General features: G+C 42.8%; 1 protein-coding gene across 3 annotated transcripts in view; it reads right to left on the bottom strand.

The window, feature by feature from the left end:
* MOCS1 (molybdenum cofactor synthesis 1) overlaps positions 1-19178 on the bottom strand; it is a 34036-nt gene that overhangs the window by 2409 nt on the left and 12449 nt on the right. Inside the window, exons 2-10 of one of the 3 annotated variants that reach the window (XM_044674429.1) lie at positions 17721-17853; positions 16656-16823; positions 13530-13694; positions 11076-11137; positions 10649-10760; positions 9551-9663; positions 8975-9085; positions 5079-5199; positions 4398-4445 (exon numbers count right to left, since the gene is read on the bottom strand). In XM_044674429.1, the coding sequence (XP_044530364.1) occupies positions 4398-4445; positions 5079-5199; positions 8975-9085; positions 9551-9663; positions 10649-10760; positions 11076-11137; positions 13530-13694; positions 16656-16812 (889 nt within the window). In that variant the 5' untranslated portion in view covers positions 16813-16823; positions 17721-17853. Of the gene's footprint in view, positions 1-4397; positions 4446-5078; positions 5200-8974; positions 9086-9550; positions 9664-10648; positions 10761-11075; positions 11138-13529; positions 13695-16655; positions 16824-17720; positions 17863-19178 lie in introns of those variants that run through there. The other 2 variants (XM_044674431.1, XM_044674430.1) reach the window with 2 other exon arrangements.

Raw genomic sequence — 19178 nt, forward strand, 5'->3', positions numbered from 1 at the left:
ATTTCAAAGTTCCTTCCATTTTATTTTTTAAATAATAAAACCTCTTTGCATAATTGGAAATGTGAAATCTATATCAGATTGTTGACCATCCCAGGGAAGGGGGAGGAGTAGAAGAGAGTGAGAATAGGAAGAAGGGAGAGAATTTGGAACTCAAAACTCGAAAAACATGAATGTTAAAATTTGTTTTTGCATGTAATATTATTGTTTTTTAAAGCCTTTAATTTTTACTTGGGGCAGCTAGGTGGCACAGTGGAGTCAGAAAATCACCCTTAGGTCAATTATGGCCTCAGACACTTACTAGTTGTGTCACCTATTTAACCCTGTTTGCCTCAGTTTCCTTGTCTGTAAATTGAGCTGAAAAAAGAAAATGGCATACTATTCCAGTATCTCTACCAAGAAACTCCAAATGGGGTCATGAAGAATCAAGACTGGACTGAAAAAAAAATTCTTTGCTTATGGGATTGCAGATTTATAGCTAGAGGGGACCTTAAGAAGCCACTGAGTCCAATCCTCTCCCCATTCTGTATGCAAGGGAATTGAATGATAGAGTGGTTAAATGACTTGATGGAGCTGGAGAGAGCCATAAAGCTAATAAGTATCTGGAGTAGGATTTGAATCCAGGCTCCTTGATTCCAGATCCTTTGTCCTAATCACTTTGCTCTGCTGCCTCTGAACCATGTAAGTTTGTAGCCATGTAGTTAAAAGAAACACCAGAGCCCATCTAGCAGTGCATCCTTCTCATTTTACAGATAAGGAAACTGAGGCTGAAGAACTGGGCTGAGAGCAAACAGATAGAAAGTCTCAGAAATGGGATTCTAACCTAGGTGCTCTGACTCTTTGTATGACGACAGTATTTTTGAAAATTTCTTTAAAAAAAAAGTCCTGGATCAGTGATGGTGAACAGTGATGGGGTGCCACTATGCCCCCTACTATCCTAGACAGGGTAGGGAGGAAGCACTCCCATTGGCTGCTGGGCAGAGGGGTGGGTGAAGTGAGGAATGTCCTCAGGTGCATGGAAGGAGGAGGGGAATAGCATGCCTTGAGTCCCTCTGGCTTTCTAGTTAAAAAAAAAAAAAAATGACTGCAGGTGTGCCTGCAAAAAGGGCTCTGTAGGGGGCAGCTGGGTAGCTCAGTGGATTGAGAGTCAGGCCTAGAGACAGGAGGTCCTAGGTTCAAATCTGGCCTCAGACACTTCCCAGCTGTGCGGCCTCAGACACTTCCCAGCTGTGTGACCCTGGGCAAGTGACTTGACCCCCATTGCCTACCCTTACCAATCTTCCACCTATAAGTCAATACACAGAAGTTAAGGGTTTAAAATTTAAAAAAAAAAAAAAAGGGCTCTGTGTGTGCCCTTTTTTCATGCATTCCATAGGTTTGCCATTACAGTCCTAGATGAAGAACTAAATAGTCCCTCAGTGAAGTCTCTATCTCCAATAAAAAGTCTGTTAAGCAAATTAAAAAGTATAAACAAGATACCAAGGGAAACATTTAACCTCCTTAGGAGAATGCATCATGTCAAATGACTTGAAACAACTCTGAAGCATTTCAGAACTATGCATTTTCTTAGACTTAGATTTATTCAAGGTGGCCTTTTCTCTTCCTTCAAGTAGGTCCCTTTCAGGACCTCTTCTTTTGGGGTTAAATTTTGTTAGCCTAATGATAATTTTTTTTGTTTGTTCATGTCTGTTATTTCATTTGCATCCTATTTGAACTCAGGAAGATGAGTTTTCTTGACTCCAGGCCTGGCATTCCCATTGTGCCATCCAGCTGTCCCAACAATTCTATAAAGCTTTTGCCATTATTAAGTAGGTAGGTGTTTGCCACTTCTTCTCTAGCTCATTTGACAGATGAGGAAACTGAGGCAAACAGGGTTAAGTGACTTGCCCAGGGTCACATAGCTAGGAAGGGTCTGAGGCCAGAATTTTTTCTGACTCCAGGGTCAGCACTCTCTCTACTGGGTCATCTAGTTGCCCCTTCAATGACATGGGGAAATGCCAAATGAGGAAATTTCCTCTCCCAGTTTAAATCAGTACCTTCTTAGCCATTTTAGTTTTGGAGTTTGCCTAGAACACTATGAGACTGGGTGACTTAGCGAGAATCAGAATTGCAACTTTAAATTAGGCAGTTGGTGGCCTGGAGTCAGGAAGACCTGATCTAAGTTCAGATCATGTCTCAGAAACTTACTAGGTTGTATGACACCGAGTAAGTCACTTAACTTCTGTCTGTCTTAACTTGCTGGAGAAGGAAGTGGTAAGCCACTCCAGTATCTGTGCCAAGAAAACTCCATGGGGTCACAAAGAATTGGGCAGGACTAAACAATAACAAATTCTTTATAGATTATAAAAGCGGTATGGACTCCTAAAATTATGTGTTCTCTAATCATTTTTAATAAATTATTGAGCTTTTGAGGTAAGTTTTTATATAACTGTTGCCTTTCCTAAGAAATGAAACACTGTGACTGAAAGAAAATCCAGGGGGAAAAACCCCAATCAATTTGAAGTCAAGGTTTGATATCGCTTTTCTTTAATGAATTAAAGCTATTCTGAATTTTTTTTTTAATAATCACCCTCATATCCCAAAAAGGACTCATGGGATAGTGAAAGTGCTGACTCCTTAGAGAATTTGTTTTCATCTTGGCTCTGACACTAACTACCTATATGACCAAATCATTTAACATCTCTGGGCCTCAGTTTCCACATCTATAAAATGAGGGGGTTGAGTACCTCTAAAACAGGGATTCTTAACCCCTTTATCAGTCTGGTGAAGCCCATAAACCCCTGCTAAACTCTCCTTTTCAGAATAATGTTCATAAATGCATAACATAAAATACATAGGATTACAAAGGAAACCACTAACATTGAAATGAAGCTATAACTTTTCTCATACAAATACATATGTCTTTCCCTGTTATAAAATCTATTAATGGGTCCATTGAGGATTATGGCTAAGAAGTCTTGTCCTGAAGTTCCTTAGAGTTCTAAGTCAATGATCATACAACCTCCATCATCCCAATTCAATGATGGTGGTACACCTCACACAAAGTAATAAGGCAGATTCTGTAAGACATATATGGGGACCCGTCTTCTGACTTTGTAGGTGCAGCTTATATTTACCAAGATTCTTTCTCCTAGTCTAGTTAGTAGAAAGAGCACTCGCTCCAGACTCAAGGATTTGAGTTCAAATCCCATCTATATTTGCCACCTTTGTGACCAACTCATGGGACCTCTCTGTGCCTCAGTTTCCTCATCTATAGAGTGAGGGGATTGGACTAGCTGTCCTCTGAGGCCTCTTCTGGCTCTATATCTCTCACCCAACGTAATCTTCTGCAATGCCTCCTCATGATGAGGATCCAAGGTTCTCAAAGGCACAAGCTTGGAGACTTCTTGTTGTGAGAAGAGTTGAGAGGAAAGTTGATGAGGGTTTAATGGAGGGAGGGGCAGAGATGAGCTCTAAGGCTGTTTTTCAATCATTTCAGTTGTGTCTAACATTCTATAACCCCATTTGGGGTTTTCTTGGCAGAGATACTAGAGTAGTTTGCCATTTCCTTCTCCAACTCATTTTACAGATGAGGAAACTGAGGGAAACAAGTGACTTGCTCAGTCACTCAGCTACTAAGTATCTGAAGTCGGATTTGAACTCATGAAGATGAGTCTTGTTCTGCCAAACTGCAAAAGCAAAAAGGATGGGTTTGGTGACTTTCTGAGAACCAGCCTAGCTAAACATGGAGAGGCGCATCACCAGAAAAGTTAGCTGCCAGCTGTAGTTTTCAGTCAAAGAAACTCATGAAGTCATCTGACTAAGACAGACACAAAAAGCCCATGTGGGCAGAAGATGCACTGGGCTGATAAAATCATGGATTCTTGATATATTACTCACGTTAGTCTATTGCAAGCCCCTAAGATATGATCCAAGTGGCTGAACTCATCTGTTTCTGAAGCAAACATTTTGTGCCTAACACCTATTGGATAAGAACTGTCCCCTGGAATCGTCTGGACTCAAATCAATCGAATCGTATTTTCCCAGTGGCTTGAAGGGACGCAGGGTTTAGAGATGGAAAGGACCTTAAAGGTCCACTGCTACAACCTTTTGATTGCTCATGTAAGAAAACTGAGGCTCAGAGAGTTAAGTGGATTATCCATGCTCACGGAATTAATAAGCAGCAAAATTAGAATTCAAACTTGGGTCTTCTGACTCCAGATCCACCGTACTGTCTCCCAAAAGCTTGACCCTGCCTGTGCTACTTCTTGGATGGAACGCTCATGGAAATGGGACGCATGATTAATAGTGCCAGGGTTCCTTCACTCGCTCCTTCTCCCCACTCCCCCCAGAGAGGTCTCTGAAGGATGGGGAAGGATAAGGGGTGGGGGAAAATGGTTACGTACTGATGGGTCACCCACCGATGAGGATCATGGGTCGGTTCTTCATCTGGGCAATGTTGAACATGCCTGAGTTAGAGGGAAAAATGGGGAGGGAGAGAAAGATGGGGCAGGGGAGGGGGGAGAGATCAATGAATGGAAGAGACAGATGGAAACATACAATATGACAAATCTCTGTGTGTTCATGCACACATATTCACGTGCACATGCATGCCTACACACATGTACACAATGAGGCTGTCTTTAGGATAACAGGGAAGCCAGGTCTCCAGATACCCAGGCCTTGATTCTTTTTTTTTTTTTTAAACCCTTACCTTCTATCCTGGAGTCAATACTGTGTATTGGCTCCAAGGCAGAAGAGTGGTAAGGGTAAGCAATGGGGGTCAAGTGACTTGCCCAGGGTCACACGACTAGGAAGTGTCTGAGGCCAGATTCGAACCTAGGACCTCCTGTCTCTAGGCCTGTCTCTCAATCCACTGAGCTACCCAGCTGCCCCCACCAGGCCTTGATTCTTGATCAACCTCTAGAAAAGGTGGGGATGAGGGATCCGAGACAGAGAATAAAGAAAGCGATCAAGGTAGGGGGAGTACTGAGTTCCATTAGTTAGACTCAGACTAAATCTTAAGTTGCTGCCAGTCATTCCTCAGGACTAATCTCTACCCTCACTGACTTCCTCTTGATTCCTCTCCCAGCCTGAAATACCTGCATGTTGCCTCTTCTTTCTGCCCACAGCAGCTCCAATGATGCTCAGCAGCTCCTCTTCAGGCGCCCCAGCCCGAAGGTAATCCCGTAGAGACACTTCTGAATTCCCAAAGAGGCAGACCTGCCCAATATCACAACAAAGACTCAATGAAGCTCCCCTTTATTCCTGGTTAATTGACCCCTAGATGGGGACTGGATCTCCTCTTTCCTCCCTAGACCCACAGGTCCCAGGGCAAAAAGAAAATGATTCAATCTGTATCAGAAAGGGATGAGGTTAGACACAGGGATTCAGCCTGGAACAGTGGAAAAATCACTGTCTCCAAAGCCAAAGGACCTGAGCTCAAATCAGGCAATTAGGTGGGACATGGAGTCAGAAATCAAGAGGTTCAAATCATGCCTCATACATGAATTTACGGCAAGAATCAAGTGAGATAACATATGGAAAGCACTTTGCAGATCGCAAAGCTCCCTAAAAATATTTATTATTCATTGTTTTTCAATCGTGTCTAACTCTTTGTGATCCATTTGGGGTTTTCTTGGCAAAGATAGTAGAATGATTTGCCTTTTCCTTCTCTAGCACATTTAAGAGATGAAGAAATTGAGGCAGACAGGGTTAAGTGACTTGCCTAGGGTCACAATGCTAGCGTCTGAGGCCATATTTGAACTCAGGAAGATGTCTTCCTAACTCCAAGCTGGGCACACTATCTGCTGCTCTACCTATTATTAAAATTTATTAAATATTAGCTATTATTAAAGCCTGCCTCTGACACATACCACCTCTTGGACCTTGAAGAAGGAAGGATACAAGCATTTATTAAGCACTTACTGTGTATCACCAGATGCTGTGCTAAGTACTTTACAAATATTATCTCATTTCATCTTTATAATAACCCTGGAAAGTAGGTACTGTCATTAAACCCATTGTACAAGGTAACAGGTGGGTGGCTCAGTGGATTGAGAGCCAGGCCTAGAGATAGGAGGTCCTGGGTTCAAATATGGCCTCAGACACTACCTAGCTGACCCTGGGCAAGTCACTTGACCCCCATTGCCTACCCTTACTACTCTTCTGCCTTGGAGCCAATACACAGTATTGACTCCAGGATAGAAGGTAAGGGTTTAAAAAAAAAAAAAGAATCAAGGCCTGGGTATCTGGAGACCTGGCTTCCCTGTTATCCTAAGGACAGCTTCATTATGTACATGTGTGTAGGCATGCATGTGCACGTGAATATGTGTGCATGAACACACAGAGATTTGTCATATTGTATGTATGTTTCCATCTGTCTCTTCCATTCATTGATCTCTCCCCCTCAAAAAATTTCAGTGCAAAAAAAAAAAAAAAAAAACCATTGTACAGAGGAAGAAACTGAAGTATACCAGGTTTAAGTGACTTGCCCAGGGCCAAAGAGCTAGAAAGTTATCTGGTTAAATTTGAACTTGAGCCCAATGATCCATCCACTACACCACCAAGCTGCCTCTGACCTAGCTACTCTAGACCTCATTAGCCTCAAGTGTAAAAATAAGGGACTTCTCAAGCCATGTCAAGTTCATGATAATGAAAAGAATAAAATGTCCTTGAGTGTTGAGGAGAAAAGACTGAGTGGCCAAAAGAGGAGGGGGATGAACTATGAAAATCATGGTTCAAATTCTGGGTCAGGGACATGTAAGAGTTTCCCAAAGATATTTTCACTTGGATGTTCCAGTCTCCTCAGACTTTCTAAAATGGAAATTGTTCTATACTTAAGCTTCTCTCCCAGATGTCCCTATTTCTTGTCAAGGGTACATTCACTATGTGTCATGCTCACCCATGACCACAATCTCAGAATCAGCTCTGGCAGGGAGAAGTCAGTCATCAAATTCTGTTTTTTCTTCTTTTCAAAAGATCTCAAATCTGGAACTACTAAAATGGTCTCTTCATTGGTCTTCCTGTCACTTCTAGTTAATCCCACTCTAATCCTTCCTGTACTAAAGAATTTTTTTAATGAATAGGTCATTTTCATTATGTTACTTGCCAACATCAGCTCAAAAATCTTTAGTGGCTCCCCAGACCTACAGGATAAAGCCCATATTCCTTATCCTAGGACTTATGGCCCTCCACAGTCTGGTCCCAATTTACTTTTCCAGTTTATCCCCTCTTCTTTCTCCTCTACAGGGTCTACAGGGTCAAGCCTTTCCAGCATTCCCATACCTACTCCTAAAATAATTACTATCTAAGAAGGGGAAAGGAAAGATATTCATATGGCTTTAACACTTTTAGGAAGGGATGGAGACAAAAGACTGGAAGGTAATGACGTCTGGTGACGTAAGTGATTCAACTGGTCTATTCACCATCTGCCAAAATTTTTCTCTTTCCTACCCTCTATTCATATTTCCTGTTCCTGGAATACCTTCTTTAATCTGCTCTCTCTATCCAATTATTACATGACTTGCTGCAAAAGCTCCTTCCTCTAGGAAGCTTTCCTGGACCACCTCATCTCTTTCTGGCCCCTGCAGCATTCGACTAGAATGCTGCCTTGTAGCAGTTTTCTGCAAGGATGCTTTTTAAAAACCAAAACTCTTCAAAAAAAACTCTTATGCATTCTGTTGTCTGAGACTATAAGCTCTTCTAGATACTGTTCATAAGGCACAATAGACCCTGTACTTCCCTGAATGATTCTCTGACAGTAACTAGAATGCTGGGCACATTTATTATAACCCTTCAACACTTATTAAATAGAAATGAGCTTGGTGTCAAGGACAAATAGCTGGCCATGGTGTCCCAAAGCAACAGTTCTTATGCAGAATCCACATTTACATTCTAGATCAGTGATGGGCAAACTACGGCCCGTGGGCCATATGCGGCCCTCTGAAATGTTCTATCCAGCCCTTGACATTATTCCTAATCTGACGAATACAATGAGTAGGATACAATACAATGAAACTTCGAAAGAGTTGCCTTAGAAATAGACAGACAGATGAGCATTTCCTTTCCCTTGGCCCCCTCTTTAAAAAGTTTGCCCATCACTGTATGACTTTGGGAACTTCTAACCCCTTTTGATTGAGGAAGAGTGATAATAAATGGGATTTGCAGAGAGGAGAGGAGAAAGGGGGAATAGAATAGAAAGGAAGCTTCTTCTTTTAAAAACTCTTACCTTCTGTTTTAGAATCAATACTAAGTAAGTATTGGTTCCAAGGGAGAAGAGTGGTGAGGGTTAGGCAATTGGAGCTAAGTGACTTGCCCAAGATCATACAGCTAGGAAGTGTCTAAGGCCATATTTGAACCCAGGACCTCCATACTCTAGACTGGCTCTCAATCCACTGAGCCGCCCAGCTGCCCTAAAAAGAAGCTTCTAAGCAATCATAATCTATCTTAGAATCAACCCCTATCCTGGAGTCCCATAAGGCTCAGGAAGGAAGCTCGCCACAGCCCTGTTTCCATGCTCCTATCATCCCCCACAGGGGGATGTTACACAGGTAACAACACAAAATACACTTTAGACTTGGCCTCTCTCACCATCAACCATCTCTGTGCCCTGTTTTCTGGAGGAATCACTAAACCATGGGTTCTTAACCTCTCTTGTTTCACAGAGCCCTTTGGAAATGCAGGAAAGTCTATGGGCCTCTTCTCAGAATTATATTTTTAAATTAATAAAGTAAAATATATATAATTACGTAAGAAACTAATTATATTGAAATTCACTTATGAAAATGTTTCAAAAAATCAAGTGCATGGACCTCAAGTTAAGAACCCTTGATTTACAGTCGACCCCTTCCAGTATCCCCAATAAATCAATATTTCAGGAGGAGGGAAGGGAAGATATCCAGAATGGCATTGGGAGGAGGTGGATAACACTGGAGGGAAATGACACTGAGAGAAAGAGGCACGTCTAATGAGGCATTATGGGGAAGGGGTGACCTACCTTGAGGTTTCCATCAGCTGTGATGCGCAAGCGGTTGCAGCTCCCACAGAAATGCTCAGACATGGATGTGATGAAGCTGATCTGGCCTCGGAAACCAGGGATCCTGAAGGCCTGGAGAAGATGAAGAAACTGAAGTCCTGGGCTTGTTGCCAGGGAGACGAAGTCTCCACCAATATCTTAGCAAGCTGCTTACCCACCCCCTCCTTGAGATTGACCAGTTTCCAATTCCATAAGGGCTATTTCATCCTTCTCTTTACCTCCATGCCAGAAGATGCCCAACATGGATGCTTGAAGAAGGCAATGCCATCTCCTATGCTGATCTCCTGCCCACCCCATTGCCCAGTCCATTTTCTCAACTGAAATATCTCACCCAAGACACTTGGGAAGATTTTTTGGTTTTATTTTGTTGTTGTTGTTTTTAAATTATCTTATGTTATTCCCTCCCCTCTTCACCGCCCCCCAATAACATTGACTCTAGACATCCCACTCTCTGACAAACCACTCACTTCCTCTGGGAGGAAGACACAGGCTAATTAACCTCCCTGTCTCAGACCCCAGCCCTATTTCCCCTCCAACCTTAGCTGTGCTAGAGGCTTCCTCTGGTAGCTTCTCCAGCTCTGGCCAACGTTGTTGGATCGTGTCCAGCATTTCTTTATAACTGACCATTTTCTTGAAGTTCCATTTGTTACCTGTGGGGTCAGCACATAGTAGCCATGGTGACTTTTCAGAAGATCATGGCATAGTACAATCTCTGTGATCCTGAACAAGTCACTTCATCTCAGTTTCCCTAACAGTAAGATGGATATAATAATGCTTGTATTCCATACCTCAAAGGAAATGCTGTGGAAAGTACTTTGTACACCTCAGAGGGTCACGAAAACAGTAGCTATTATTATCTTTATAAAAATGACAAATTTAGATAATCACAGAATCTTAGCATTGGAGGGAATCCTTAAAACTCACCTCATCCAACTTTCCTTCCAGTATGGCACTTTACTAGCAAAGTGGCAATGGGGAAATTATTTGACCTCTCAAACTCTCAGTTTCTTTAACTATCAAATGGGGATAATATTTTCACTATCTACCTTATACGATTTTTGTGAAAAAGGAGATTTGTTAATCAGAATACCACAGAAATAAGTATTATTAACAGTAAACAGGCAAAGGACAGCAATATGGCTCAATGGAGAGATAGGCCTGAAGATGGGAGGTCTTGGGTTCAAATCTGGCCTCAAACCCTCCTAGCTCTGTGCCCTGGGGCAAATCACTTAACCCCAATTGCCTCCCTATTACTGCTATTATGCCTTAAAACCAATACTCAGTATTGATTTGAAGATAGAAGGTAAGGCCTTAAAATAAATAAATGAATCAAGCAATCTCATGATCCTCCAATCCTAAAACCATCCCCCCTCATTCCTATTCCTGTTATACATGGCTCATCTTCTAGTGTTTGGATATGGATAAGTAGTTAAGGCATCCTCAGTGAGGCCACTAAAGGATCACCAACAAATTCCCAAAGCTTCAGAGTTTGCAACCAAAGAGATCCATTGTTGGGGGCAACTAGCTCCCCCACAACATTGAGGCCATTGGCCATACTAGCCACTCCATCAATATGGCCCTGGCAAAGATCAATCTTTTAGGGCCTGGGGCCCTTCCCACAGCCCAGGCACTAACCATCAAAGGGCATGTATTCTATGAAGCGAACATCCAGGGGGAGGCCCTCACTGAGGGCCACAAAATCCAGCAGCTCATCTTCATTTAGGCCACGCATCACCACGCAGTTCACCTGGCCAGAGAAAGGCAGCACACTGATACTCAACATCATCCGGGGCATCCCTCATCCCAAGCAGTGCCTTCCATTGCCTTCTTCCCTCCCAATCCCTCCTTTTTGCCTCCCCACCCCTTTTCTTAACTCCTTCTAGAGTTAGATCAATGGGGCAAGAAGAAATGAAGGGCAGGGCAGACCCAGGATGGAAGCTAAGAAGGGGGAAGAACATGTACCTGGAAGGCCATCTAGGAGCCAAAGGACTGATGTAAAAAGAAGGGGTCAATGGGAAGGGGAGCAAATGGGATAAGGAATTAAGAGGAAAAACTTTCTCACCTTGACAGGATCATAGCCCAACTCAATGGCCTTATGGATGCCTTCCATAACTTTGTGGAAGCCTGTATGGTAGAGAAAGGAGGCAAGGTGAGGAATTAAGTTTTCTCCCACCCCCATACATCCTTGGGCTGTTGTAATTATTGTTACATACTACACTCAATTATCTATTTGGTGTTCCTCTCCAATGTCCCAATGGACTCTCACTTCCTTCTCTAACTTCCCCTGCCTATACTATTCAGCAGAAGCATTAGTCTGGCCCGAATTCCATGGAGAAGCCCACTCTGCTATAGCAAATCCTACAAGGAATCCCAAAACTATACAGAATTTGCTTTGGTTATTCCAGCATTATGGATTACCCTTTCTATGGACTGTCACTTCAATTTATGAGTAACATATAATCTCAGAAAGTATATATGTAATATATAGTCTGAGAAAGTTTCCTGGGGCTCCAAGAGATCAAGTGACCTGCCCAGAGTCACATAGCCAATATGTGTCAGAGGCAGGACTTGAACCCAGGTCTTCCTAACTCCAACATATGTACCACAGCAGAGGGGTCAAGACTCACTGTGCAAAAACTCCCCAAGGCAGCCTGAACCAGATTAAACTGTAATTGATAAATGCTTAATAAAATAAGGAAAAATATAATACAATACAAATAATGTTAATTTGTGGTTTTCTAAGGCAATATGCTGATACCACTACATACACTATATTGCTTCATATACATTATACACACACTTCATACATATATATGCTTCTTAGTTTTCTTGGAAAAGCAACTCAAAAAGACTTTATGTTTCAAAGCAGGTGTCAATTTGCATTGGAGGAAGAATTACTCCTTAATTGAAATCATTAGGAGTTTCTTACACTATTAAAATCACAATCTAGCTTTAAAAAAAAAGAAAAGAAAGAAAGCTCCACAGTCATTTTGCAGTTTGGTCCCCTCAATCACTTACTTCCTACTCTGGAATCTCTTTCAAAACTGTCACCCTAATTCAGTATATTATTCAGAGCAGGCTGCGTGAATAATATTTCTAATGCACAACTCCAATCCCCATCAATCATGGGGTCAAAAGTTTCAATGATTCTCATTTCTTGCAACACACACACAACTTCTAGTTAAGACCCTCCTCCACATTCACTCTCTAGACCCAACCACCCTTCTCAGCTTTATTTCATACTTCCTCTTCTTCAAACACTTCATGTTCCAGACTAACCCAAATCGTTTCCTAGTCTCGTAATAATCCTTCCTTCCCCCAAGCATTAGTACACTCTGTTCCCTTTGTGTGGGATACCCTCCCTCCTCAGCGGCATCCTTTCTACTGAGGAACTCTGCAAAGCCTTTTCTAATCCATTACAACTTAGTGATTTTTTTTTCTTCTGAGAGGGAGCCTGGTGGAGTGGATAAAGAGCTGACTTTAGAGCCAAGAAGACTCAAGTATCACCTCTAACACATACTAGATGTATATTCTACCCAAGTCTATTATGAAGAGGTGTCTATCTGCATTGGTAGAGGATATATTCCCTGAATTGAAACCACAGGACCAATCCCTATCCCTGAGTTCCTCTAGTGCTCATTATGTCCTAATTCTCTTAGGGCACTTACAAACCCAAGCAACTAGATAGGCCAGTGGATACAGTGTCAGGCCTGGAGTCAGGAAGACCTAAATTCAAATCTGACCTCAGATATTTATTAGCTGTGTGACTGGGCACGTCACTTAACCCTATTTGTCTCAGTTTCCTCATCGGTAAAATGAGGTGGAGAAGGAAATGGCAAATCATTCTGGTATCTTTACCAAGAAAACCATGAATGGGGTCATAAAGAGTTATATACAACTGAAATGACTAAACAACAACTTACAAATAACAACAGTACAACACAGAATGCAAGTGAAAGGGAAAAATGGAAATAATATTAGGCTAGAATTCAAGACACCCAAGTGGTACCATGAGCTCTGTACATGACTCTGGGAAAATTACTCTTCCTTTCCCAAACTTAGTATCTTCAAACATAGGGTAAAGATTTGGGACTAAAGTTCTTTCATACTCTGAAACTATAAATGTGTCTCAAACTCTCCTACTAGACTATAAACTCGTTGGAGGCGGTGACAGGTTCTCATTCATCTTTGTGAATGGCAAGAAATATATAGTATATGCCCAAATAATGTTGAAGTGAATTTAAATGAATTTTTAGAAGCATTCAGCAAGGCTTGAGCTGTCTCTGGTCTGGGAAGTCCTTTTCCTGGGAAAAATTTCCTCTTTCCTCTTATCCCTCCATCTTTAACACTTTAATACCTCTTTAGGTGACTTCAGGATAAGAAAACTGACTGAGACAATGGAAGAAGGCCAACCCAACCTCACCACCAACCCTTGGATAAGATACCAATATGGAAGGACTTTATATTACCTCCATTTGGACTCATCCATTCCCTCCCACATATCCGCTCTGGTCACCTTTTCTACGGGCGATGAACTCAAACTTTGCTGGCACTAGGGTATCTAGGCTGATGTTGAGAGCATTGAGCCCGGCTCCCTGGAGCCGAGGTAGCAGCCGGGCAAGGTTGATCCCATTGGTGGTGATGGCAATAGTCTTCAGGCCATCCAGCTGCTGAAGCTGAGCTGTGGGATGAATGGGAAAGAACGAATGGAGGAATCAAACTCAGAAAAAAGTTTGTGTTCCCTAGTAAGGTAAGGGAGGGGGAGAAGGTGAAGCTCTTAGCCAAAAGAAAACTTTCCAACATTCTTTGGATCTTTTTTATTCAGGGTGTTCGGTCCCAGGACCTTAGATAGTAGAGATGGAACTGTTTATTAGGGTCAAGGTTAAATGCTACAAAATTCACCATACCCAGTAAATGGACATTTTTTAAACCAATGTGATGTGGTGACCTCTCCTCCTTGACTTCCCATTTCTACCCTCCTATATAGATGAGCATTTTCACACAGCCCCTGTGATAGTTCAGTTAAGCTCTACATTTGAACATGAACCCAGAACTAATGAAGAATTCAGGCACGTGAGACTGAAGCCAGGCAAAGGACCTATAGGGAGATGTGGAATTAGTTCAGTCTCTTTCCCCATTACTGGAAGTAGGAAAAGATTCTGAGTATTTCCTGGAAGAAACACTTCTTGGTTGGTTGGTTGGCTGGTTAGATGAGTGAGGGAGATAGTGGAGGCAGGAAGAGTAATAACTTTCATTGCACGGTAAGACTCAGAAAGAGGAGACCATAGTAGCCATTTAGTGCAGAGATGTTAAACAAGGCGACACGAGTCATAAGAGGCTGAACCAGATTAAAATGTAATTGGGAAGGCCAGGTCTGGAGGTGGGAGGTCTTGGGTTCAAATCTGGCCTCAGACACTTCCTGGCTGTGTCACAAATCACTTAACCCCCATTGCCTAGCCCTTACTACTCTTCTGCCTTGAAACGAATATACATTATTGATACTAAGAAGGAAAGTAAGGGTTTTAAAAAAAATGTAATTGGGAGAGGCATCTAGGTAGCTCAGTGGCTAGAGAGCCAGGCTTAGAGATGGGAGATCCTGGGTTCAAATGTGGCCCCAGACACATCCTAACTGTATGACCCTGGGCAAGTCATTTAACTCCAATTGTCTATCCCTTACCACTCTTCTTTGTGGAACTGATACTTAATATTAATTCTAAGACAGAAGGTAAGAGTATTTTTCTAAATGTAATTGGGAAATATTTAACAAATAGTCAAATAATTAAGTTAGATGATAAAAATATAATAGAATGTAGATAAATTAATATGTGGTTTTCTAAAACAGGGATCTTAATGAAGAGTTTATGACCACATTTCTATCTGAGTTTGATATCACTGATCCAAACCAACCCCTCCACTTTAGAGATGTCCAGAGAGAGGTAGGGATTTAGTTAAACTCACATTGTTAGGATAACTGCACAGACCCAGGCCCAGACCCAGATCATTTAATTGCGGATCCAGTGATCTGTCCCCCTTCCCCCAGTCCATCTCCCAACTTCAGGTCTGATCCAATAGAGCTGTTTCTACTGAAGAAATGTTTATTAAATAACAATGAGGATAAGTAAGATTACACCATAGAGGGGAAAGTGTGTACCAGCAAATGTCACAAAATTAGAGAGATCATAGTAGTGTTTTCTTTTAAACCCTTACCTTTTGTCTTGGACTCAATCCTCTGTATTGGTTCCAAGGCAGAAGAGCAGTAAGGGCTAGGCAATGGGAGTCAAGTGACTTGCCCAGAGTCACACAGCTAGGAAGTATCTGAGACCAAATTTGAACCCAGGACCTCCCATCTCTGGGTCTTGCTCCCAATCCACTGAGCTATTCAGCTTTCCCCTCCTCCCCTTCCCCACAGTTGTGGTTTTTTAAAGCTCTCCCTAGGAAAGAGAGGCTTTACCTGCCATCTTCCCAACCAGAGGCCCAGGGACTTGTCCACCTTTCTGAGGACAGACCCCACCTGGCTCCTGATGCTTTGTAGCCCATCACTCATCCTATCTATGACCACTCCCCATGGTCCATCATAGCTGATGTAGAACTGTGGCACACTGGCAAGAGGCCTGGGTCTCAGAGAGTCCTGGTTCCGTTACTAACCTGGTGTGTGACATCACCTCTCTGAGACCCCTCCTCCTCTTTAAAAAAAAAAGGAGAAGCATCTCTGTATTCCCTCCTTTATTGGGCTGGCGTAAAGATCAGAAGAAACGCTGATGACAGCCAACGATATTGTGGCAGCTCTTACCACCATCTTTCATCCAGAACCTGTTCACACTGTGGCTCCAGGAAGCTACGGCAGAGACTTGGCTGAGCGGGGACAAGGGGCTTGGATGGGGAGGAAGCTGGCAACAAGCAGAGTGGATGGGGTTCAGGGTAATTCTGGGAATGCAGCCTGACCTCTTGGCACCGAGGTAACACCTAGGAGAGTCCAGCTACCGCTGAGAAGGCTGTTCTGCGAATGAACGTCACTAATATCCCCTAGAGAGCACTATGGGGCTGGGGGGGAGGAACAATAAAGTCATCGTGAGGTTTGGAATTGGAAAGGATCTTGCAGGCCAAGCAGGCCAACCTCCTCCTTTTAGGGAGGAAGAAATGGAGATCCAATCCTTGTCCCAGGCAGAACGAGGACTGGGAGCCGAGCCCACTGCCCATCTCACACTCTTGTCACTCCAGAATGAGGGACTGGCGGCAGGGAGGGAGGATTGAAATACGGTAAGGTTTTAGCATAAAAAAACTGGGGTAGACATTGGGGTGGAACCCGGGTGAAAACCAAGGGACTGAGATTTGGGCAGCACTTTTGTCGTGGTCAGCGGGGGTTGCAGGGACATGAAGGAGGGCAGGAGCTTGGCTTCCTCTAAGGGAGCAGAACTGAAGGCTAAAAAGCAGTCCTCCAGCACCAGGTGGCTTCTGCAAGCAGCAGCTGCAGACTTGAAGTCACAGGACCATCAGGCGGCACATCTGACAGACCCTTCTGGAAGGCGCTAGGGGTAGCCCAGATGCATCCCATCCCATTGGAAGACGGTGCCCAGGGGGGAGAAAAGAGGGAAGGGGGTGGCAGGGGCAGAGGGTGAAAGTTTCAGATTCAGTCAGGACTCACCCACAATGTCCAGTACATCAGGTCGGATGAGAGGCTCCCCACCTGTGAGCCGGATCTTGTCCACCCCTTCCTTCACAAAGAGCCGGGAAAGGGTCAGGATCTCCCTCGTGGTCAACAGGTCCGCCTTGGGAGTCAGTGGGACGCCCTCCTCAGGCATACAGTACTGACCTGAGAAGGAGGTGGTAAATAGGCAAAGCAGTTAGATCTGAGGCTCCCTCAAATAGAAATCTGTTTCCTCCAAGTCTCATGCTCTCCCCATTACAAAACAATCACAATTCTAACCCTAAACATGGCTACAATCCCAATCTACGCCTTTTTTTTTAACTCTTACTTTCCATATTAGAATCAATACTGTGTGTTGGTTCCAAGGTAGAAAGATCATTAAGTAATGGGTGTTAAATGACTTACCCAGGATCACACAGCTAGGAGGTATCTGAAGCCAGATTTGAATCTCTCATCTCTAGGGCTGGCTCTTTGCCCTCCGAGCCACCTGGCTAACTTTTGGAGTCGTCTTTTATATCAGTGTATTTGTGGCTTTATTTGGGGGTTTTGGTTATGTATGACTTTGCTCTTACAACAGTGACCACTATGGAAGTGGGCTTTGTATGACAATGAAAATAAATAAAATAATGTTTTATTTTTTTCCAATTATAAGGAAAAACAATTTTTAACATTTAAAAACATTTTTGAGTTTCAAATTCTCTCCCCCCTCATTGAGAAGTAATTGAAATAGTTAAACATATGTGATCATGCAAAATATATTTCCAGTTAAATTTTAATCTTAAAAATCAGTCTACTCCTAGACTCAATCCTAAATTTCATCCCTCTTGTTGAAATGTTGATTACTGGATTGGGGAAGTAGGGAAGCTTTGTTTCCACAGTGGAAAGTAAGAGGAAAAGGCAGGAATTCTCTGTGGGGTCAGGAAGCTTCCTAGAAGAGGTGAGATATGAAGAATCATTTAATTGATGGGGCTGATGTGTGGTTGGCTGGGATAAGGACAGAAGAGAGCCAAAACTGTGCCAGTGGGGAAGGTAGACAGTGAGGGGAAGAGGACACAAACTTACACCGAAGGTTACATTTCTCAGTGAGGGAAATGCGCAGGTAGTTGTGTCTTCTGCCAAAGCTGTCAGTGAGGAAAGCCGAAAAGGGGGCAGCATGATCTCGTAGAAACTCCCTCCGCCTGGCTGGGGACAGCTCCTGAGAGAGAAGTTAGTTGGTATTTATTGTGATAAGTTACTTCAGTTGTATTTGACTCTTTATGATCCCATTTTGGGTTTTCCTTGCCAAGATCCTGGAGGGGTATGCCATTTCCTTCTCCAGTTCATTTGACAAATGAAGAAACTGAGGCAAAAGGCATGAAGTGTCTTGCCCAGTGTCATACAGCTAGGAAGGATGTGAACTCAGAAAGATGCAGTCTTCCTGACTCCAGACCCGGCACTCTAACCACTACATAGTTTGCAATTATAGAGTACTTTTGTACCCACTGCCTCATAAATCCTCTTCACAAGAACAATGAGGAAGGGGATACAAATATTATATGGCTTCTCGATTCAAAAAAATCAGTAGCTCTTCATTGTTCACAAAATAAAGTATAAATGCCTAATCTTGGCATTCAAGACCCTTTACTTCACTCTTTGACCATCACCTTATCAGCCATCCTGCCAAAAGGACTGGACAAAATACCTTGCAGACTAAAGCCCCTAAAGCCCTGATGGATGAGTGTCCCATATGTGGCCAGCTATTGTTGACTGGTCTAGCTATGTCTCACTTGACTTTGCTGTCATCTTTTCAACACCAACTGGATCCAAGAGTCAAAGATGCATTGGATCAAATGAAATTCCACTACTGCCCTGGAAGGAGTCTCCCAGTTCACAGCCTAAGTGTTAAATTTTTAGTGAGAGTATTTATACTTTGGAAATCAACAAAAGCTTATTTCAAATCAGGGCTTGAATTATTTTTTATTAATAGCCTAGGCTCAAGAAATTAATGTAAAAATGTTCATAATGCAGATTAAACTTAAAAATTTGTTGTGTTTTCATTTTTCCAGAGACCTAGTTGTTAATCATTTACATGCACATCCTCTGCCTATTACAAGAGGCATATAGGTGGTGCAGGGAATACAACACTGGGACTGGCATCACGAAGACCTGATTTCAAATCCAGCCTCAGACACTTACTAGCTATATGACCCTCAGCAAGTGACCACCCTGTTTGCCTTAGTTCCTCATCTGTCAAATGAGCTGAAGAAGGAGATGGCAAACTACTCTAGTATCTTTGCCAAGAAAATTCCAAAGAATCCTACATGACTCAAACAACTGAATAACAACTACCCCTGCCTATAACTTTCCAAACCAAAATTCCCCTCCCTCCTACTCCTCTCCTTGAGTATAGGGACTTTAAGGGCAGGGACTTGCTTGCTTCTCTATCTGTAATCCCAGTGTGGAGCAAAGTAGTTAGCACAAAGTAAGCAGTGATCTATCTATCTATCTATCTATCTATCTATCTATCTATCCATCCATCCA

Source organism: Gracilinanus agilis, chromosome 4, assembly GCF_016433145.1.
Source record: "Gracilinanus agilis isolate LMUSP501 chromosome 4, AgileGrace, whole genome shotgun sequence".
NCBI classification, from domain to species: domain Eukaryota; kingdom Metazoa; phylum Chordata; class Mammalia; order Didelphimorphia; family Didelphidae; genus Gracilinanus; species Gracilinanus agilis.